Here is a 23,892-nt window from a genome sequence, read left to right as displayed (position 1 = left end):
AAATTGCAACCACCCTATAGAGAGGCCTAAGTTACATTCACCTTCCTGGTCTCTATGAACCTGGGTTTGTGAGCGTCTGTCCTCCTGCGAACTCCACAACCTTCAAGTACATTCTCTCTGCAGAGGGTGACCAATCATCCGAGTTTGTGGAGATGGAGGGGGTTCCCAGGACACGGGTCTTTCATGTTAAAACTAGAAGCTTCCCTCCTGGCCAGTGTGGCTCATTGGTTGAGCTTTGACCTATGTATGATCCAGGAGGTCATGGTTTAATTCCCGGTCAGGACACATTCCAGGGTTTCAGGCTCCATCCCCAGTGTGGGGCATGCAGGAGACAGCCCATCAATGATTCCCTCTCATCACTGATGTTTCTCTCTCTCTCTCTCTCTCCCTCTCTTCTTCTCTGAAATCAATAAAAACATACTTTAAAAAAAAAAACACTGGGAGAGTCCCAGGAAACACGGAATTAGTTGCTCGCACTATTCATGCAGGTGGCTCCCAAATCTACATTCTAGGTGTCTCTCCTGATATTCTGTTCCTCATTTCCAACTACCACGGGGAACATCTCCCTTGAAAACTTCACTTTTGTCTAAAAAAAACCAACCACAAAACACTTTCTTCTATTCATTTGTGCATTCCGGAAATACTTCTCAAACTAGCCAGCACAGTTCTGGTCAACAGGGATGAAACAATGAAGAACAGAGACAAAAATCTCTGCCCTCACCAGGTTCTGTTCGAGCAGAGACAGGCAATCTGTAAAACAGTGTATTTTAAGACCAAGCGCTGGGAGAAAAACACAGCAGGGAAGGGAATGAAGACTATCAGGGAAAGGGAAGATGGCTTTATTTTAGGTAGGATGGTCCTAAACACCTTCCTGAGAAAAAGAGACTATGGAGGAGAGATCTTAAGAAAATGAGGAAGTGAGACAGGAAAATATCTGAAGAAAAAGCTTGGGGTCGAGAAACCAAGGCCCTGTGGCGGGAGTATGCCTGGTGGTGACAAGGACACAGGCGTGTTGTGGGAGGAGACAAGATCAAGGAGATCATGGAGGCCTCCACGCTAAGGCTCTGTGTAGGACTTCATATGGCCTTGACTTTGACTATGAATGAATCAGAGCCGCTGGAGAACAGCGGACTCACGGCATGAATAGGCCCCAGCTCAATTACTTTTCTAGAATAGCTATCGACATACACTGGTTGTTTACTTCATATCCAAGTCAGTCAGTTCAACAAAACTGGATCCCACCCCTATCATTTTTTTAAAATATATTTTTGATTTCAGAGAAGAAGGGAGAAGGAGAGAGAGAGAGAAACATCAATGATGAGAGATCAGAACCATGGATCAGCTGCCTCCTGCACGCCCCACACTGGCGATCCAGCCCGCAACACGGGCCTGTGCCCTGACTGGGAATGGAACCCTGACCTCCTGGTTCATAGGTTGATCCTCAACCACTGAGCCACACCAATCAGGCTCCATTCCCATCATGTCAGCACCTTTCTCATTAAAGACAGGAAACACATTTCACTTCATGGGGTCCTCTGGCCACAGAGAATGACATAGAAGCTACCAGTGGAAAGAAAGACTAACTTCGGTCATCTGCTGGGATTTATGTACTGTAGGCTAATAGGCTATTTCCCCAGAATTATTTGTGTTTATGTAGACATTCTGATGAACAATACTGGTGTGTTGTTGGTTTTTTTTTTCAGTTCATGAAATTTTCAACCTAAAAGAACCCTGAATTCCTATTTTGAACTCCACTGTGCCATTTTTATTCTGCCTGTATTTTAATATAGCATCAATATTTAACTACTCATTAAATGAAGTGTGACTTTTATAGTGAAAATGTCAGTTTTTGCAGTTCATTAAATTCATTTAAAGTATAGCTGCTTGATTTTTTTTTTCCTGGAAGAATAAAAGGACTAGGAATTGAAGGCATAAGCACTAAATTGAAACATGTGTTTTCTTCAAAATTAACATGCAGGAGCTGAAACATTATTCATAGGAGTGAGGGACCGTTGGCATCTGCCCGCATTTCACTTGGTGGCTGTGTCGCCGCAGAGTACGGAGCTGTTTATCATGTTGGTTATGACCAGTGGAATGTCACTGTGGACATTAAGATGTCACAAGCTATTATGAATCTCTGGAATTCTGCATGTAGTATTAAAAAAACATTATCTTGAACTATGGAAAAAAAAAAACCAAAAAACCCCCTGAAAGATGGGAAATTTAATAATTCACTGAATCCAATAGGGCCTACACAGGTCTGTTTCCATTTTAAAAAATTACTCGGGTAAGACATTAGATGGCCTGAAAGAAAGGGATGTCTTAAAGATGGAACCTGAGAAATGAATTCCAATGAAGTTTTTAGATGTTTGCAATTCTTTCTTCCTAAAATTACTATGATTTACATGGAGGGAGCAGGAAATGCAAATGGTTTCAAATCACCCCGGAGACGTGGACATGATTACAAAGTCTCTTAATGAGATTTCAGAAGACTTCGCTGCACATGCCATAAAGGAAAAGAGCATCCCATGCTCTTCCAGCGACTCAACTCCCGCCCCAAGCACAGGGCCACCCTCCTCCCCGCCCAGGCAGCCCTCACACCAGTTCCAGCCACCTTCCCCACCAGCCATCCAAGCAAGACCTTTGGTGCAGGCTGAGCTTAAAAGCACCTAACAAGGTAAGGCCCAGAGCCTACAGCGGGACAAGCCAGGCCTTTTCCAGGCCGGCCTGAGTGCTCCTGTCTGAGACCCCGTTTTCTGCCTCTCTATGGCACCTCCACCCTGATGTTCTTCTGTTGAGGTAAACATTCCCAAACAAGCTTATTTTTGAAGAGAGAATTATTTTTTTTAATCTTCTCTGTTTTATTCTGGTTTCAAAACTCTAAAAGGCAAGACATTTGAGGGGAGATAAAGGTGTGAGGGTGGTTTTAAAAAGTAAATAAAAGTTGCAGAACCTGACCACTCCATGCTTTGTAGGTACTGACTGCATGGCCCCTGGTTGGACATAGTAAATAAGATAATGCGAGATCTTTCTGAAGAATGCAAAGGTGGTTGACTGGGGGAGGGCGCTATTCATGTATTTGTAATAATGAAAGGGTCCCTCCCCTTGAAGAAGTCTACGGGTTGTTCATCTTTTTTCTTTCATCCTTTTCCCTGAAGCCCGCCTACTGGGAAAGAAGTGGAAAGAAAACTTATGTGGAGTCCAGAGCCCCTCCCTAACTGACTAAGACAGTAGAGCACATACGAACTAAAAATGATAAATCAAGTCCTACTTCAGGCCCCGGGCCACTTGCTAAGAAGCATGCCTCCTGCCAGCGGCAACTTCACCAGCACCTACCTACAGACGCAAACTCTCATTTCAACTCAGTGGCTACCCTCAAGCATTTATGAAGGTATCTCACTGCTTCTGTGCCATCCGAGATGGCGGGGGCATGAAGCACAAAGGCAGTAACTAAAGAACGGCCCTTTCTCACGCCCCCCCCGTTTCCCCGCTCTGGGACATCCATCTGAGTCCCAAGAGGCAGGTACACACACACACACACACACACACACACACACACACACACACACACCCTTCCAGAACCCAAGAGAAACGGGAAAATTGCACAATGCATCCCATTGAAAGATACCCACAGTGGAACGACCGGTTCCTGTCTTTAAACAGTGAAAACATCGGTCTGGTCCGCTCACTTGCTGTCACTTAGATCTTCCAGAATTGGCTCTCTGAGAACTGCCCCTGTGGTCCAAGGGAGCGACTCTTTGCAAGCATTTCCCACCGCCTCTCAGACATCCCCCAACATTCCCATTGGCTTAAGCCGCCTCCCGCTTTCCTGCCTACATGCATCGTTCCTCGAGTTTAATCGCCCCCAGCACAACCCAGTCACCAACCACCAACGGGAAGAGTGTGGTATTCCCCCCCCCCCCCTCCAAATCTATTCATTGAGATTCCGCCGAGCCTGAAACGTCCAGGGAAAGATTCAATAAACAGGAGAGAAATGAGTTGCAGAGACTCACAGAGAACAGAATGGCCAAGGCAGGAGATTATGGAGCCTGGAGATGAGGGCTCCGTGAATTAAGCATTCTTGAGCAGACTTACATACATAATGAACCGGCCAATTCGGCCCCATGTTTCTGCAAGAGATTACCCTCCCGACAAGCCCAATGAGTGTTCAAGGATGCGAGTTCGGATGGATTCCCCAACAAAACAAGTGCTAATCACTTTATCTCCCCCCATCTGTGTGTGTGTGTGTGTGTGTGTGTGTGTGTGTGTGTGTGAAGAAGAGCAACTTTTCATTTCCATAAAGCCTTGAAATCCTTGGCTGGCAGGGGTTGGGGGGTGGGAGGGAGGGGGCAGGAGGACTGGTTAGAGGATGCAGACAATGAAGTCCCTGAAAAGAGGGATTTCCTGACAATAAAACCCGGATCAGAGCCCAGAGAGGGGACATTGTTGTCCCAGGCAGTGCCCCCTCCCCTTTGGGAAGTGCAGGCGTGGCAGCGAGGGGAGGGACGGGACTCCTGACAAGCGCTTTGGGAAAGACCCGCCAGGTAGGCTTTGAGATTTGCTGCTGGCCACCACAGTCCACTTTCTTGGAATTGCTCTTTCTAAACACGTTGCCACAGGCTTCCTTAGGATATCCTGCCAATCGTCCAAGAAAGTTGTCAAGTAATCAACCTATGTACCGTCGTTAAGCAAAGGACACTGAATATTGGCATAAAATGGTGCAACCAGTTATGCAGGGGCTGAGATGTTCCCACACGCCAGGCTCAGGGTTGGGGACTGACCGAGCCACAAACTAAACAGTCTGGAAAGCCAGAGCGATACCTTCCACTTCTACACGGCAGCCGCTGCATAGAGATGTGAGGAACGCATGAATGAAGAAAGGATTTCTGAGCTTGGGGTTCACGTGACCCCAAGACTTAAAAAATATAGTAATAACTAGCAGCTATACTGAGAACAACCAAGCCCATGAAAGCATCGTGAGCAGGCCCCACGACCTCAGAAGAAAGGGAAGAGGACACACAAACCCTAACTCCCAGGTCCCATCTATTCCTCTGACACCAATCACTGCCCGGCACCGGTGATGTTTCAACAATTCATCCCAAAAACCTTTGTGCCCGCCTTGGTCCCGGCACCGAGAGACACAGGTGGGCCCCTCGCTGAGCCAGTTCCCCGGTTCATGGACAATCCTTCCCTCTAGCGAGCACAGACCCCTTCTCCTCCACCCACCAAAGTCACACCGCTTTGTACATTCTAAAAATATTTTTATGAACCCAGAGAGACCGCCCAACAGAAAGAGAGAGAAGAAGAAAAGAGTTGGCAGGTGACAAGAAAGGCGCTTCTTTCTCTTGGTCCAGAAGCCTCCTTCCCGGCGACCACCTCCTCTGAAGCGATGCTGGCCTTCTTAGCTCTTCTGAGGAACGCGACGGAGGCTCCTTTTAGCTCTGCAGCCCCAGAGAGAGAGCTGCCCTATATTTAGGCAGGTGCCCTTTGTAACAAAGGAGGAACTCGTCCCCGCTAGCACTTTCTAAATGACACAACCGGAACGTTTTCCAAAATATTCCTCCAGCCATTGGCTCTCAACCAGGGGTGATCTGCCCCCTTCTCCCCGACCAGGGAACACTTGGAGATGTCTGCAGACATTTTGGGTTGTCGGAACTGGGGGGGCCACCGGCCTCCAGTGGGTTGAAGCCAGGGATGCCCCGAAGCATCCCATCGTGCACAGGGAAGCCCCACAACAGAGCATGAGCCGCCCCAAAACCTCGATCGCGCCGAGGCTGGAAACCCCGCTCGGGGTACAAGGCAAGAGCAGCGCCCCAAGCATCAGCGCTCCAGGTGTGAGGTCCTCCTGGCGGTTCTGCTAAAATATCAGGAAATCCCGAGGGAAGATTCTCCTCCCACAGTCTCCGTTCCGCAATCTGTCCACGTGTGAAGCGGTTCACCTGAGCTCAGGATGGAAATCCAATGGTGACAAGAGCCAACATGAACAAAGTGCCTCATGTAGCCAGAGCCACAGTCAATACTGACAACCGCCCTGTGCTGTAAATGCTATGACTATTCCCAGCTTCTTCGTTAGACACAACAATCCCACGCTGTGGTTGGGTTTGTAAGCTTTACCTGTGTCGCTCACCATGCCTACCCGGCACCCAGCAGAACAGAGTCCCCGCTGGAGAGATGGCGCACACAACACCCCAGGAAGTGGCGGAAAGGGGTTCGCACGGGGCTCTGCCTCCCAACTGCTGGCTACTTGGAGCCGCTGAAACCCCTGGGGCCTCTTGAGTCTACAGTCTACACCTTAGGTAAACAGAACCAACAACCGCCTGAGTTGGAAGGAGGCAGGCTGCTTTCCAAAGTTACCACAATCAAGTTTTCTGCCTTTCAGGGAGCCGGTGAAACAAATCAGGGTCCCCTCACCACCCCCCCAACAATGGTGAAGTACATCGGCACTGCCACGGGTCACCTCAAAGCGATCTAAAGGGGTGGCGGGCTGTGCAGGTGCTCACTGCCTCTCTCCATCAGGGCAGGGTTCGAGCCCGCACCAGACAGTGCTTTCTCAGAGGGCCACGTCCTGGGCGAGTGCAGACACTCTTCCAACCGCAGGGAGCCAACTTGCAGATCACGGGATGCACGTGGGGACCGGGTCACGGGATGCATGTGTGGACTGGGTCATGGGATGCACGTGGGGACCGAGTCATGGGATACACGTGTGAACCACTCAACACTGGACAACTGGTCCCATTCAAAGGACCCCCAACGCCCAGTGAATCTTAGGACAGTCGTCAGGTGACATTCAAACCACATCTTCGCTAGAATAAATGCTGACTACGGCATGATGTGAACTTTCACAAATTCCTACTATTTTAATAAACGAAGAGTTCAAACAGTATTTAAAGGCTCAGGGAGTATAGCAATTTCCCTATTTGCACTATTTCAATAGATTCCATAATTCCGGGGGAAATATCCTATAAGTGACAAATTGTAGCTAGTGCTTTAAATTGAGAATTATATTCATCCCTATAAAAAAGGGGGGGAGGGAGAGGTAAGAGTTTGTTTTTTAGCTTTATAATACTGACGCAACACATACACTTCAATGTGGAAATTTCTCTTGTAGAAAGATATGCAAAGTATCCTTGACACTATACAAACATATTCATTGCACTTGCAAGTACTTAAAGTATTTATTCATAAGCTGCTTTTCTCTACAGAAACTGAGGGTGACTGACTCTCTCTCGAAAGTAAATTTGACTCTAAGAAGAGGGTAAGAATTTATAAGAATCGAAGCAAAGAACATAGAATTAAGAATAGTATACTAAAGCCAATAGGACCAGCACATAGGAATTTATATCCTAACATCTTGGACAGTTACCAAATGGCTTTTTTTGTTTCTACTTTATTTTTCAATTCCAGTTGACATTCAATACTATTTTGTATTAGTTTCAGATGTACAGAATAGTGGTTAGACAATCATATACTTTACAGCATCCCCCCCCCCCGATATTTCCAGTACCTACCTGGTACCCTACAGAATTATTACAATATTATTATGGACTACATTCTCTATGCTGTATTTCATTGACCTAAGGGAATAAAAGAAGCCAAGTCATCAAAATTAATTTTTCTTCTGCATCTGGAATTGATGAAGGCACCGAGATAAATGGTAAAAATATGATGGGGAACTTTGAAGGTAGAAGCAATGCATGTTGCCATAAGGCTTATGTTGGGCTTGAACTGATGGCAGACAGCACAGTGGGGCTACGCTGTGGAGCGAGCTGCCGTAGAGGAGAGGAGAAACGCAGATCAAGCCGGAGACAAAAACTGGAGGCCGTGGGGTAGACTGCAAAAAGGGCCGCGATTCTCCCTAACTCCCTGCACCCAGGCCCCTTTGTAAGGTGATTTTGCAGCTCCTCTCCCTTCGAGAAACGGAACCCACTTCCTCTCCCCTTGAATCTGGGCTGTTCTTGTGACTTGCTCTGGGCAGCACAATGTGGTAGGAGGAACGGGTGACCCTTCTTAGACTGCGCTCAAGGGCTCTTGAGCACTGCTCAGCATGCTGCCACCACGAGAGCTCTTGCGCGCGCCTTGGCATACAGAGGTGAGGGAGGACACGCAGGAGAGAGGGGACCCAGCTGACAGCCAGCCAAGCTCCAGGAGCAAAGCCTCCTAGAGAGCTCACAACAGACTGGAAACACACAAGGAACTTGCAGAACCGGGTGCAAATATGTTCTTTTTTTGTTTTAAGCCACAGAGTTTAATTTGTTACACGGCGATAGATAACTGATACAAACCCATAGGGGGGACAGCTGAAGGCAGAAAACAAGATCCACATGTAAAGTTGGGGGGGGGGGTACGGGGGGGATACAGAGGCAAGAGCCAAGCTTTGGGAGGACATTCCCAATGGCTGGGACGAGGAAGGAAAGAGGCAGACACCATGACAGAGCGAAAGCCATCGAAGCATCCAAATACACAGTGTTAGGGGACCAGGGACATGGGAGGTGGGGAGGGGAGGTGGAGGTGAAAGGGTAGAGATAGGGGGTTTCCAGGAGTCATCAGAAAAGCATGACCGTGGTGCTTAGAGCAGTACCGGGCCTAAGGTAGCCATCCCAGATCCTAGGACGAATGAAGTCTCATCTGGCGAAACAGAGCTCTCTGGAGAGGAGGAATCATATGTTCAGTGACCTAACAGGGAATAGAAATAGACTGCAAGGTGCTAAGGAGGGCCAGGGTGGGGAAGAGGTGGAACTCCAGGCAAAGATTTCTTGTTTGAGAAGCTGTTCAGAAACATGTTAGAGAAGGTCCACAGAGTCAGACAAAGGTGCAAACGTATAAATGGTCTCTCCCTAAACTCAACACCTGCAAGTGTGGCCGGGAACCAGCAGTATCAGCACCACCTGGGACCGCATCAGCAACGCCAAGTCTCAGGCCCACCCCAGCCTGCTGAGCCGCCCTTCGTCCAGGCCCCCAGTTGACCTGGATGCATGCCCCATGCTGAGAAGCACTGCTCTGTGAGTTAACAGAGACTGGGAGAAAGTCATCCTGTTTTGAATCCCTTTCAAGCCCCCAGATAAAGTCAGACACAAAGTCGCAGTTTGGTGCTAACCCGTCTTCAACACTTTCCTAGGGCTGGCAAAGCCCCCTTTTCAACAAACAGAGAGCAGAGCTTGGGGAAGCAAGGTCTCCATAATACTGTTTACCCCCCTGGCGTTTATTCTAAGGCTTTTCTTCTATGTATGAAAAGTGGTAGAATTTTCCATTTGTGGTTGTCTTAATTTCACATTAATATATTTAAGGACTTGGAAGAGCGAGTCAAACAAAAATGTGAAGCATATTATTATGCGGATGGAATGAGGAGATGACAAAAGTCCGACAGGGAGGTGACATTCAACAAACCAAAGACTGGAAAAATCTGAGCACATTCAAAGGAGAGAGAAAACAAGCAGGAAAGATGGGTGTTGTCTGTAGAACTCAGGATGTTCCACAATCAGAAAGGGGTAAACATTGTTGGAAGGACTGATCCCCAAGAGTAGAAGGGCTCTCTCTACCTGGGTCTAGGAAAAGAGAGAATTGGACCCTAGGCAAGTGAGGATGACAAATGAGCGATTTATATCAGACTAGAGGCCTGGTGCACGAATTTGTGCATGGGTGGGTTCCAGCCAGCCCGCCCCGATGGGGGTTGGGGGGGGGGGTCCAGCTGGGGAGAGGGGCTGCAGGCAGTTGGTCAGCCGGCCCCGCCCCCTGGTCAAACTCCCAGTCAAGAGGACAATTTGCATATTAGCCTTTTATTATATAGGATAATATCAACATTCCTCATTAAGTGAGAGATCAGAGTTCGATTATAAGAATGAGGGTCGGGCTGGTTTGACCCAGACTTGGAAGCCTGGAGAAGACGTGGACTAGCCATTATGGGAAACGTCCGAGAGAATAAACAGATAAATACATGGATTGTGCAGCAAAGGGCCCAGGTATAATCCAGCAGCAATAATTGTTAGTAAGGAAAGTGGACACACTTTTCAGTTACCCTAAAGTTGAGCAATGAGACTGACTTGAAGGGTGGCACAAAACCCGCTTCTGAGGAGGCTGGGAGGCACGGGGGGGGGGGGGGGGGGGATGGCTTTGCAGCTGAGCCTGCATGAAGAGTCAAAGCTGAACCAAAGGGGCCTGTGGAGGAAATGAGGAGAAAGAACATAAAGGACTGCTGGTTCCTGCTGGTTCCTGGGGAAGAAGACTCGGTAGTTGCAGGGATATGACGAGTGAGAGGTAAGTGGGCTGAATCAATAAGGAAAAGCATCACTGTTAACAGAAAACCACTTTGGAAACTGTTGACAAGTGCTCAAAACTTTGACTTGAGAAATGGTAGCATAAAAATTCAAGAGGTATTCTGCAAAGAAGATAAATGTGGGCTTACAATACAGGTATAATCAGTTAAAATTAGGACAGGACTTCAGTTCCTACGAAGAATATAAGCCATTGGGTATTCTGAGATGCCCCAAATAAAACCCCCAAACTGAAGAAAGAACTGAAAAGATATCAGTGTATCACCAAAAGAGGACCCTCTAAGGAACAAATGAAGACTAAAATACTGAATGAAGTTTATCAAAATATAAGACTATAGTTCATACAGAAAAGATCAAACCCATCACTCACTCCCACACACCTGCCATAAATTACTTGTTGTCCCCATCTACCCACTCCCCCCTTCCTTCCACAGTAACTGAGTGTGTCACTGGGTACATGACCAGCCACAGTACAGACTACATTTCCTAGATAGCTTGTCGTCACAGATGTGGCCACGTGTCACAGTTTTAGCCATTGAAAAAGACGCCAATGTCATGTGAGAGCCACTGGAAACCTCCCTTTACCCTTGACGTGGATGATGGATGGTGATCTACCTTGAACCATGAGCACAAGGGTCATATGAAAGCTGGAGGTAGCTTGGCTCCCAGATGTCTACAAAGCCACCACACCAGCCCCCGACTAATTAACCTCTCCACTTCGTTAGGGGGAAGAGGGCTGAACATCCACCTCATTTAAGCCTCTGCTACTTATCAAAGTCACCACTTCCTTGACCATTTCTTCACCAGTCTGGACACTTGGAGTAAGAGCCGTCACTTCAATTATCTCCTTCACTTTTTTCCCTCCACGTCTGTTCTTCCCTCACTCCTGCCTGGGCAAGAACCACCATCGACTCATCCTTGCCTTCCGCTGCTCCATTCCCCGTCACCCATCGACACATGAAACATTGATGGAGGAAATTTAAAATAAAAATTTAAGCTTAAAAACTTCTAACCGGGATCATTACAGCTGTAGGCCAAGCTCCTTCAGAACAGGACAAGGGACTCTTCAACTCTACATTCCCACCGCATAGACGTGCCTGGCGCATAGTAGGTCCAACATATGTTTATCCAACGATTAAAGAACAACCAGACCTTCTCAACAATCATTTTATTCATCTCTAGGGCACTCCTCATCATATTTGCTTTTATGTGTCAAGCACCATTCCTGATGCTGGGCATACAGTACGTCATCAAAAGTCCCTACTCTCAAGGAGTTTGGATGGAAGGGGTTACTGCCATCCCCACACAACTGGGTCTAGAGAAGGTACTAGAACAAGTGGGAAGGAGAATCTCTCCCTCTTGGAGGGGCTGTGACTTGGAGCTGCTTTGGGACATCTGCCTGCCACCTGAGGAGAGCATGGGGGGGGGGGGGGGACGCCAAACAGATGAAAGCAAAGCGAATCCAGGCAAGTCTGGAGGGGAACCCTGGAAACTCTGGATCCAGCAACACCTGAACCAAAACCGACAATCCCTTCTCTACTTAACTCCATGCGAGGACTTTTCCCCACTTGCAATCGAAAGGATTTTCAGTAATAAACATACTTTTAACCACTTCCCCAGTAAATATTTTTATTAGAATTTTTAAAGTAAGCCAACCAGTAAGAGTTGAGTTTCTCATTTGAGACATAGGCATAAAGGAGCAGCAAAACAGAGTACCGGGAATGCTTTGTAAGTGCTCAATGTTCCTAGATTTGACTCATGTTGTTTTTGTTTTCAAGAAAAATCAACTTCCAACCAATTTTATATATAAATATATATATATATATATATATATATATATATATATATTTCATAAAAGTTTTCTAGGCAGGGCAGCATTTGGGACTTCTACTTTCTATATGTAGAAGCTTTTGAAAAGAACGTGTAAAATGTTGGTTATTCTACAGTACATCAAAATCCCTCGCTCATTACAAAGTAGCTGTAGAAATTGCTGAGAAAAATCTCTCAATATGGAACAGTGACTTCCACTGCATCCATTTAAAATATTAAAAAATTAATTCCCGTTACCACAGCTAATACAATTCTTCTAAATAAACCATCCAGTCAGTGTAGAAAAGGCCATATTCAACTTGCAACATTTGGAATAGAAAGGCCCAGCTTGAAATCTATCTCCTCCCCCCAAAAAATGAATTTATATCATTTAAATATGTATTTAGAGTGAAATCCAAATACTTCTTGATCCTGGCCAATTTGCTTAACTAATGGATTATCGAGACATTCAAATTATTCTTTTATAAACAAAGTCAAGATTAAAGTCAATAAAAAAAAGAAAAGATTAAAATCAGAATGTGAGACATGCAAAAAGGGCCATTTTTCAGTGGCCGGTATGTTTCACACAAGCATGGAACATGTTGAGGGAACAGCGCCTCCCTCAGGAAGGGATTAAGGCTACAAACCTAGGAAACAAAGAAAATAAAAGGATCCACTACCAAGGGAGAAGATAAAGTCTGTGAGAAGCTCATGCAGACCTTAAATAAAAGCTTCCAAATCATATTTTAATCAAGGGTGTGCGTGTGCGTGTGCGTGTGCGTGTGTGTGTGTGTGTGTGTGTGTTCTTGTTTTGGGAAAGAGCTGACTCCAACTTCAAACTTTTTTAAAAAATTTATAAGCATATTTAGCAAAAACTGCCCTTCCTTATTGACCACAAGCAAAACAGATTCTCCAAATACTTGACCTCATGAACATGGCACAAAATCCCATCAGAAACTGCACCCCTTACATAAACAGAAAACAACTCATAAAGTTTTAATTCATAAATGGCCGATAGGGTTTTTAATTATGTTATTGCAGATTATGCAACATTCCCACTGAATAGTGACCACTGAAGAATGTTTCTTTCCAGATAACTATTATGATAGAAAGGATATACTCTCATGCCAACACACACACACACACACACACACACACACACTCCTTTGTATATCATTCTTCTAATGGGACAGTAGGCTTTCCAATTTTTCTGAGTCCCACACGTTACTTCCTCTCAAACTAGAAAGTTGAACTCACAAACACCAACCAACCTGCAGGCCCGAGGAGAGGACCTTAGCAACCCGTCTCCTCCCCCTTGGAGGAGCCCCGCCATTCCCGTCTCTTTACCGCTGAGCTCCAGCGCACACACCGGTCCAAGTGCCTACTTGATATCTGGATGGGGACAGCTCAGCAAAATACCCCAAATCAGCACTTTCCTTCCTTCAAAACCAGCTGCTCCTCTGATCTCTCTGCTTCTGTTCAAGATCCTCCCATTGGTCCAGGGCCCACATGCAAACATGCAGAGTCATGTCTGCCTCCTCCTCCTCTCTTCCTATGATCCAGACATGCTCTGTTCAGTGACTTCTCTACTTCACATCCACATTCACATCTCCTCAGTTCCAATTCTTCCCACAGCTTTAGTTCAATGGGGTCATGGCAGCCTCCCCCCCCCCCTTCCCCCCCCCCCCATCACCTCCTGTCTGACTACAGTAATCTAGTCAAAAGGTCAGATCCATGTTCACAAAGTACAACTCCAACCACACCACCGGCCCACTCAACATTCTTCCAATGTGCTCAGTAGACGACACTGTTGGTTTTCTTCCCAGCTGTCTTCTTCCTTGCTGACAGAGCAGAACATCAATTATGCTCATGAGACACTGGGCCCAGCCCCAGGTGACATGGGATTGGTCTGAGGCCAGTGGTTCTCAACCTTCCTAATACCGCGACCATTTAATACAGCTCCTCATGTTGTGGTGACCCCCAATTTCATTGTTACAAATTGAACATAGTTAAAGCATAGTGATGAATCACAAAAACAGTATGTAATTATATATGTGTTTTCCGATGGTCTTAGGCGACCCCTGTGAAAGGGTCGTTCAACCGCCAAAAGGGTCGAGACCCAAGGTTGAGAACCGCTGGCAAAGCCAATCACTGCATCTCCTTCCTCTTTGTCAATGATTGGCCTAGGGCAGTGATGGCGAACCTTTTGAGCTTGGCGTATCAGCATTTTGAAAAACCCTAACTTAACTCTGGTACCATGTCACATACAGAAATTTTTTGATATTTGCAACCATAGTAAAACAAAGACTTATATTTTTGATATTTATTTTATATATTTAAATGCCATTTAACAAGGAAAAATCAACCAAAAAAATGAGTTCGCGTGTCACCTCTGACAAGCGTGTCATAGGTTCGCCATCACTGGCTAGGGTGAACATGTGATTCATTTCTGATCAATAAGATTTTCTTTAAAAAGTCTAGTGGAACTGTTTCCAAGAAACCTTGCCCTTCTTGGTAAGAGATGCACAGAAAGAGAAGTGCTCTTTTGCTGTCCTCCTCACCCCCACCCCCACACTCCCTTGGTCCCCAACTGGCATGCTATCACATAAGGATGTGATGTCTCAGCTACAATAGCCAACTGTGACGCTGAGGAGACTCCTGAAACCCCAAAAATGGCAGAACAGAAAGCAAAGGGGGTCCTTGAAAACATGACTGAACCATCCAAAACAGCCCGACACTGCCTCCCTCAAGACTTCCATGTCAGTCAACACATTTCCTTAGAGCTCATGCCACTGTTTGTTGAACGTTGTTACCTGCAGCCCAACGCATTCTAACTGAAAGACTTGCAAAGAGCAAACCCCTTGCCTACCCCTGAAGGCCCCCTGTGCCGTGCCACTCACAGCTCATCAGCGTGGCCTGGGAACCCCACCACACACCTACCTGCCGTCTCCTCCAGGCTAAGTCCATCACCTGTCACTGGAAGCTCTCCAGGTGATCCTTGTGCACGTTCAAGTTTGAGAAACAATGCTATATAACAGGATCACAAAGTACTGTTTTCCATGCCTCTACTCACTGGCATACCGTAAGGAACACATAACCTGTTTCTCCCATGACCCTGGCCTCATTTCACCACGTTGGAGCATCATTTGTCGTTCGTTTCATTCCATCTCTCCTTAATCAAAGTTTCCAAGCCAGAAGCCTCCAGGGACCCAAGAAGAACCCAGAATGAGAAACAAGGAGTGGAAAGGACCCCGGTGAAGGAGGAAGAGCATGGGCCCTGAGGGCACTGAGCAGATGGTGCCATGTGAGCGAACGGGTCCGATATTGCCAAACGTTAAGAGTTTTTCCTCAAGAGAAGCTGGAGGTACAGATCTCTATGCCAAGGTCTTTTTCATATACAGGCGACTAATTGAAATACCTACGCCCACTCTGAACGTTGTAGCCACATACATGCATTGGCTTCATGTAAAATGACTAAAATTAACCTGCGGTGGCTAACTGAAGGCCGGCCTCTACTGCGCACAGGATTTTTGTAAACATTCCACTGCCCCGGGTGGCAACATGGGGCGTCTGTGGGCCTCCGGTGTTAGTCACTATAAACAAGACACTTAGAACTGTGAGTTTCTCAAGGGCCTACATCAGCCGTGGGCAAACTACGGCCCGCGGGAATAAAACTATTGAAAAAAAAGACCGTACCCTTTTATGTAATGATGTTTACTTTGAATTTATATGAGTTCACACAAACACTCCATCCATGCTTTTGTTCCGGCCCTCCGGTCCAGTTTAAGAACCCATTGTGGCCCTCGAGTCAAAAAGTTTGCCCACCCCTGGCCTACATAAAACATTTAAAAGTGTAAGAAAGAATCAACTAATTGGCCACACAACACACACCCAAACTACAAAATGGAAATTAACAGATGCTTAATTAAATGTCCACAAAGTGCAGCTCATCAACTCAGACAGGGAATCCTATCACATCACAGGCAGGAGCGGGTGCATGTTAATGTCTGCGACGATGTAGGGGAGCCCCGAGCCCCAGTGCTTGGAGCCTGCCAAGGTCTGAGAAAGGCCCCGAGTGCCAACCGGGAGCCCACCTTCCTGCCAGGAGTCCTGTCCTCATCACAGCCATCAAACCCCTCGACCCGCTTCTCGGCTCCTGGAGGCTGACCACTTCCAAGCAGGACCCTCAGCCTCAATCAAGGCTCGGCAACCACGGCTGCCCATTGGAATCACCCGGGCAGCTTTCCAAACCACTGCCACCTGGGTCCCCAAGAATCTCCCTGAAGTGGTCCGGGGAAAGGCCACGTATAAGTCTTTTTAAGACGCTTTCTCCCACTCAGCCAGGGCTCAAGAACAGCCAGGGCTGGGAACCCACTGTTCTAGAAGCATGTTTGAGAAACATTCTCAGGGACGGCAATCTTTCCGGTTATTCCATCTTGTGAACTAGACCTTCTTTCTACCGCCTAGGCTGGGAACAAAGGCAGCTCATCAAGTGCTCTGATCAGCCAGAACAGGAGTCAGCAAACTCTTCCTGGAAAGGGGCGAATGGTAAATGTTTTGTTTTTGATTTCTGTATTGATTTCAGAGAGGGAGGGGGAGAGGGGGAGAGGGGGAGAGGGGGAGAGGGGGAGAGGGGGAGAGAAATATCAATGATGAGAGAGAATCATTGATCGGCTGCCTCCTGCACGCCCCTCACTGGGGACTGGGCCCAAAACCTGGGGAATGTGCCCTGACCTGGAATCCAACCGGTGACCTCCTGGTTCATGGGTCAACCACACCCGGGCAAACTGTAAATGTTCCAGGCTCTGTAGGCCATACAGCCTCCATCATGAGTCAACTCTGCCCCTGCATCATGAAAGCAACACGGAAACAAATGTGCGGGGCCCTGTCCCAATAAAACTTTATTTATGGACACAATTGTGAGTTTCATGTCATCTTCACAGTCCTACAATATCATGCTTCTTTTGACTTATTTCAACCATTTAAAGATGTAAAAGCCCTTCCTACCTCACAGACCACACAAGAAGGGGCAGCAGGCCACGGGCTGCAGTTTGCCAACCCTGATCTAGAACTAGTCCGTTGACTTGAGACCAGGAAATTAACCAATGATAGAATCCAAGTGATCAGACCAGGACTCCACTGGAAGTGGTTAGATTCTACTGCCTCCACTCACTTAGCTAAACTGTCCACAGAGCAGGACACGGGAGTGGAACTGTCCACAGAGTTGAACGTAAACCATAAATGACTCACGAAAAAGGATTTTGAATCCTTATCTGCCTATGAGTTTGTCTAAGACAAAGTGGCAAAGCAGCAGGACGCAAGCACGTTTTGAGGGGCCCGCATCACGGTTTTAATGATTTGTTCATTTCTTGCCAACCTTTAAAATTCAGAAGACTGCACATAAAAACCCAGCTTATCACTCTCTTGAAAAAATAATTACAAAATGTGGACGAGACTGGGCCCAAATGTTGGCATGGCAACGATCTACTAATGCTGGACAGGCTACCCCGGGAAACAGAGCGTGTCATCCCTAGACCCCTAACCCTGTCTTCATGGAGGGTAACTGGCTGTCCCCATAGACATTTGAGCTTATGGCCCCTGGTCTAAGGTCCTTAGAAATACCTTATTTCTCTTTCACAATGTGGCTTCAATCTCTTTTTGAAGACCTGACATGGGAAAATATTGAAATCTCTCTCTCATCTGCTCTCAAGATTCAACTCTCCCAATACTCCAGACCCTAGAAATGAAATCATTAGTTCTCATGTGTCAAGTTCGCCAGGTATCAACCTAAGAAGAGTTTCGATCTAATCCCCTTCTCAGTATGGTCTCAATTTGAACCACAGTCTCCAAGAAGGTAGACAAATGACAAATGACCCTTCAGGTCCTCTTACCCTTTGAGCTGGCCAAGACAGAGAGGCTCAGTGAGATAGAGCGAGAGCACTCACCTCAGAACGTCTTAATTAAGCAGAGTGATCAATAGCACACACCATAATGAGAAAACACGGTTTGGGACTGATGGGTAAAAACAACACTGGGCCAGTCTACAGAGGGCAAGAAGCTAATAGCCATATTTTGAAAAAAGAGGGGGGAACCCCAAGAATATGCAGAAAAAGCTAGTAACTAGAGTTTAGTCCAAGTTCATGATTAACCCACTGTGTAATTTCACCTTACACCCCGGTTAAATACAACAGTTTGTTTTGGGCTGGCAGACTTCCGACAATTACATGCCAACTGGTATGTTGTACATGACCTTACTGGTAAAAAAGACAGATTGAACCCAGGAAAAGAACAATTCTAGATATATGGATAATGGGTCACCAAGTCACTTGAGTAACATGAAGGCCTTCTTGTAAAATATATATATTGTGTGTGTGTGTGTCTGTGTGTGTCTGTGTGTGTGTGTGTGTGTGTTTAATTTGTTGGCTACATCAGAAAAAGAACTGTTCAAACAGATTTCTCCACTTGAAAATAAAATGGAAATTAGCCTTTAGAAAAAAGAGATGACTTTAAGTTTATACCTCAGTGGCTGGTTCATGAATTATTAACTGATTTTAATGATCCTGGCTATATTTTATTTGAAGTTATTCTGCTACTTGCTAGGACTTTTGAACCCTCAGCACTCTTTCATCCATTCTCCACAGACAGAGCACACTTTCATGGGCGCTGACATTTAAAAAGGACCCATATATACTCACAGGATGTAAAGATAATATACACGCAAATCATTTCTACACAGGAGTCTGGTCATGTGTTAAAGAGAGAGATGAATGAAACCCTATTATTCACGGTGTGTAAATAAAATTTCAAGATAAGCCCTAACTTTTCCCTCCTTCGGCCTGGAGCCCAGGAGGGTTCGGTATTGCTTTTAAAGTTTCCCAGATGATCATTAAAACAAGAAAGGGCAGAAACCTACTGTCTTTCCAATCCATCATTTCCCATCCAGGAAGATAATACATGTCACCGAGGTAAGTTCTCAAAGAGAGGAACGAGTAGAAGTACTTTCAAATAAAATAAATGTGTCTGGTATGCTGGCTTTCACATCTTCCACAGAAACCTATCCTCATCGCACCCCTTCAGACACCCACGTGAGCTGTGAAACAAATGCTATAAACCTTTCATTAGCACTTGGTGTTTTACACACATAACCTTAATACTTCCTCTTCTCCTCCATTCTCCCCATAAAGAAAAAAAAATTACAGGGAATAAAATTGGGTTTGTCACTCCTGAAATGAACCGTAGGCAAACAGAGTTTTGTGGCTCCATTTAGAGATTAGTGTGTGTGTGTGTGTGTGTGTGTGTGTGTGTGTGTGGTTTTTTTTAATTTGCAAGGAGTTAAGTGCAAACATCCCGTAAAATAAGCATACTTTGATTTCTACCAATACCAACCGCTGTGTCTAACTTTCACAAGTTGAGTACCCACAGCACTACTGAAGATGACCGGCTGCTGAATTACCAACAGCCCGAGTTATTTCAGGCCAACCGCTGCATTCAGAAAACGTGATAATCAACCAGCAGGCCCCCCCACTCCCCACGTGAAGCATGCACCTCAATAAATCATGTCTGTTTTCCAGCTCTCTCTAGACACCTCCCTGAAATAAACGTTCCGCGTTTAAATGGACTCAAAACAGCCTTCCTCAACAAAATAAATAAAAAAGGGGGACACACACACACACAAAACACCCAGAATGTCCTGCGGGTGCCTTGAAGTGCCCCTGGGTTCTGAGGGGGGAACAGAGAGATCTGCATTGCAGTGACTGGATGAATACAAAGGGTTTCTATTTTGGTGTCATTCGAGTGTTGCTGATCTTAAATCGGAAAAAAAGTAGTTACATTAGGCAACGTAATGGTTTCCAAAAATAAGCGCCTGCCCAGGCGCACAGGGCCCGCACACGCGCAGGCTGGGTTGCGCGGAGACAAGTAACACCCGCCAGGAACTATCAGGGGGAGCCTCAGAACGCTCCCCACTTCATTAGGCGGCCCCCCACTTCATTAGGCGGCCGAGTCGCCCCTGCGCGCGCATGGGGACTTTTTAAAGCACTTAATAACCCGAGTAAACCCAAGATCAGAGGACAGGCGCGGTGAAACCTTCACTCTGCCGCGGGGCCTGCTCTCTCCCCTTGTTTCTCTTTCTCTGCTTGAAGGTCTCACTCTGGAAATTTGGAGAGCGTGAACCCCCACCCTCAGGGAAGGGTTAAAACCCGCTTGAATAAGGTCCCGCCTTCTAGGGGCGCGGGGCCCCCCTGTGCCAGGCGCTGGGGACACGGGGGCCAGGAAGACAGACCCTGAAGCCCCGCAGGAACTTCAGCACCGGAGTTGGGCACGAGTATAAACAAACAGCCACGGGGGCGCAGCACAGCGCTCCTCGCTCTCCACACTCCCTCCTCCTGCCATTTATTCCTCAGGCTCGCAGCGCACCTTCCTGGGGCAGGCTCTCGCTTTCCCCCGACGATCCCAGCCATCGCAAACAAACTACGATTTGAAAGAAAAAGGGGGGAGGGGGGAGGCGCAGGGGCGGGGGAAGGAGAAAGAAAAAACCACATTGAAAAGGCACCAGCCATTCGGCGGGGCACAGCGCTGTCTCCGAATGTCGCTCTCGGGGGGATGTGTCCCCCAAGGCTCGGCCCTGCGGGCTTCGGGAAGGCTAGGGACCCCGAGTCCGCGTGCCCTGGCCGGGGGCTGGGGCTCCCGCACCCACTCGCCCTCGGAGCTGCGCCGGCCACCTCCCCGAGATCCACCTTCCGCCGCCAGAACCGACCAGCCCTCCAAGTCGCCCGGAGGGAGGGGGAGGAGGGGGAGGAGGTTGGGGGGGGGGGGTGGACGACCCAGGGCGTGGCGTGCAGGTCTCCCACCCTGCTCTCCCTAAAAGGCAAAACGGACCCTCCCCCCAAAATATTACAGGTGAGAAGTCCCTAGTGCTGGCGGAGGAGCGACCCAAAGCGCCCCACCGGAGGGGAGCAAAAGCCACCTGCAGGGGTCCCACCCCTGCCCCCTCCCCGCGCCGGGCTCGCTCAAAAGTTTGTTCCTTTCCTTCCCCAGCGGCCGGGGTCCGGCTGTCGGGGCCCAGGGGGAGGGATGATGGGCTGCGAGTGGGGCGGCGAGGTCCTCCGACCGCGAGCCCGGGAACCCCTGCGCCCTCCCCGCCGGGGGGCTGCGACCGCGCTCACTAATAACAACAACAAAGAATCCCACGCAAGTCCCGCCTTCAGGCTCGGGCTGCGCTCAGCTTCCTCGGGGCGGCGAGGGGCGCCGGCGGGCGGGGGGACAGGGGAAGGAGAGGTGGAGGGCAGAGGGGCAGGGAGAGGGGGTGCCGGCAGAGGCACAAAAAGGGGGCCAGGCGGAGGTGGGGCGGGAAGGGGCCAGAGGAGGAGAGGAGAGTTGGACAGGGACGGAGGCGCGTAGGGAAAGGAGTGGAGAGGGGAGGGGAGGGGAGGGGAGAGGGAAGAAAGTGCGGGGCGCGCCCGGGATGGGGAGGTGGCCCCCGCCCCCCGCCCGGCCCGGTCACCTTGCTGTAGCCGTAGTACCCCAGGCACTGCGCGAAGTCCAGGCCGGCGGGGTCCCCAGCCGCCGCGGGGTAGAACCTCAGATCCATGCCGGAGCCGGGCCCGGGCCGGGGCCGAAGCTGGGGCTCGCCGGCGGGTGCCCGCCTCCTCTACGCGGCGGGATCCACCGTCGAGGGCGCCGGGTCGGGGTGGTCCGGGCGGCGCGCGGGACTCCGGGCCGGAGGGGCGCCGCGGTCGGAGTCCGGGGACCCGGGAGCCGCGGCCGCCGCACACAAAGGCGCGGCCACGCGAGCCGCGGGAGAGCGGGAGGCGGCCCGGGGGACCAGCCCCGCCGGGCACCGAGGCGGCGCTGCGCGCGGGCCGGGCGCGGGGACGCGGGGCCGGGGGCGGCGCGGAGCTCAGGTGCGCCGGCGGGCGGGCGGGCGGGCGAGGCTGGGACGGCGGCGCGGCTGCCCGCTCCTCCTCCTCCTCCTCCTCCTCCTCCTCCTCCTCCTCCTCCTCCTCCCGGGCGGACTGAGCCGAGGAGCCGCGGAGACAAGGGGCCCGGCCCCTCCCCTCTCGCTCCCCCTCCTGCCGCCGCCGGTCCCCTCCCCGCGCCGCCGCCGCTCCGCCCCTCCCTCCGCGGGCAGCTGGCGCGCCGCCCGCCCCGCCGGTGCGCTCCTCCGCCCGGCCCGCCTCCGGGAGCCCGGCCCGCCCGCCCGCCCGCCCGGCCCGCGCCCCGCCGCTCCCCGCGCCCCGCGCCTCGGCCTCTCCCGCTCCGAGGCCCCGGTCCTCCCCCCCGCGCCCCCTTCCCGCTCCGGCCCCCTTTGTCCCCGAGGCCTCGGAGCGCTCCCGGCTCCCTCCGCCGCCCCGGCCGCGGCCAGCCCCTCGGCCCCCGGGGCCCTCCCCGCCGTGGCAGCCGCCGATTCGGGACGCCCGGCTCCGGCCGCTCGCACCCACGTGCCGGCCGCTCCCGTCCCACCCTCTTCCCATCGCCTCCTCTCCCCGGCTCGTGGGTGCGGGTCCCCGGTTTCCTCTCCCCGACCCCCCGCCTAACCCCACTCACGCCGCTGCTTGGAGGCTCCGAACCCCGCAGCCCGCACCCGCCCACGTGCACCTGTGGCGGGTGGCGGGCCTGACCTTTCCCGGGTGGGCAGCCTCGTGGCGGTTCCCTTCGTGTTTTCTTTGCTCTTGTTTGTCTTCGGGAGGCTTTGGAGTCTCTGGGTCTGGGCGGATCGCTCGCTGCTCCGAGGGAAAACGTCCCCATTTTCCTAAAAGGTTCTGGGTGGCTAACTTGCTCGCACTGCACTCACCCACCCCCTTGTTCATTTCTTTCTGTTGCTCTAAGCTACCTGCCCCCTCCTCCCCTCCCCTCCGGCCCCTCGGATTGTTTGCGCGGGTTCAGGAGAGTTTGGCCCCCAGCCGGGCAAAGGAAGGGACTTGGCTAAGAGTTGAGGAGTTGGGGAGAGGTGTTTTGAGGTTAGCCCTGGCTCTGGAATGTGCAGATTATTTTTAGCTGAAAACAATTAAACCCAACAAACCCAGGACGAGCGTTTTCACCTCCTTCCCCCTTACCTGCCTTATGGCATTGTGTGTGGTGATGGGGGCGGGGGCGGTGCAGGGACCGGCAAATGCTTCAGGAAGGGACCCGAAGAGTCACCCCACATATGAAATCCCTGCGGCCCCCTCACCGGGGGCACAAAATCTGGTCCGTGCCCCACTGTCTCTGGATGGCCCTGCAACAACTTGCCAAACGTTGGCCTGCCCCCTCACCCAATGTAACATCTCTCCCGCATTGCGCCTGGCTGTCTTGGGGTTCCCCTTGCTTGTGTGAGCTCCCCGTGTGCACGCACTAACATTGGATTCTTCTCCCGTGAATCTGTTGCCTGTCGTTTGAGTTGTGCGGCCAGTCAGCCTGCAGAACGAATGGGGTCCCGGGAAAGGGTCCCCTGCCAACAGCCCCTCCTCCATCTGGTGATTGAGGAGCTACTGGAGCAGGAAGGGTGACATTTACAGATTTTTTTTTATTTTAGCTCCCACGCCCTGACACTTGGCCCCAGGGTCACACTTTGCTGGCCCAGGGCCAGAACTTTGTCAGACAAGCATCCCACAGGGGGCGTCCTTTCTTCTGTCCTGCACAGGCACTTGGGCGTGGTGACACCTGTGTACGGTCCCTTCTCCCTTTGAACGCCGATGGTATCTTTCTGGGACCAGGCAGGGGAAAATAAACTTCAATTAGGTGACTGTTTGTGGATTGGCTCTGCTCGTAGCAGAAGCGTGTGCCTGGGGACTGCAGGGGAGAGCACTGTGTATCCAGGAAAGGGACAACTGCCCAC

General features: G+C 49.8%; 1 protein-coding gene across 1 annotated transcript in view; it reads right to left on the bottom strand.

Annotated features, from left to right (window-relative positions):
- TOX3 (TOX high mobility group box family member 3) overlaps window positions 1-21,950 on the bottom strand; it is a 103,239-nt gene extending 81,289 nt beyond the window's left edge. The window contains exon 1 of the mRNA XM_036346906.1: window positions 21,580-21,950. Coding sequence (XP_036202799.1) covers window positions 21,580-21,666 — 87 coding nt within the window. The 5' untranslated portion in view covers window positions 21,667-21,950. The remainder of the gene's footprint in view (window positions 1-21,579) is intronic.
- Window positions 21,951-23,892: the final 1,942 nt, after the last annotated feature.

The sequence above is a fragment of the Myotis myotis genome, unplaced genomic scaffold, assembly GCF_014108235.1.
Source record: "Myotis myotis isolate mMyoMyo1 unplaced genomic scaffold, mMyoMyo1.p scaffold_m19_p_19, whole genome shotgun sequence".
In the NCBI taxonomy this organism is placed as follows: Eukaryota; Metazoa; Chordata; class Mammalia; order Chiroptera; family Vespertilionidae; genus Myotis; species Myotis myotis.
The sequence above is the reverse complement of the archived record's forward strand: the minus strand, read 5'-3'. Positions and strand labels throughout refer to the sequence as shown.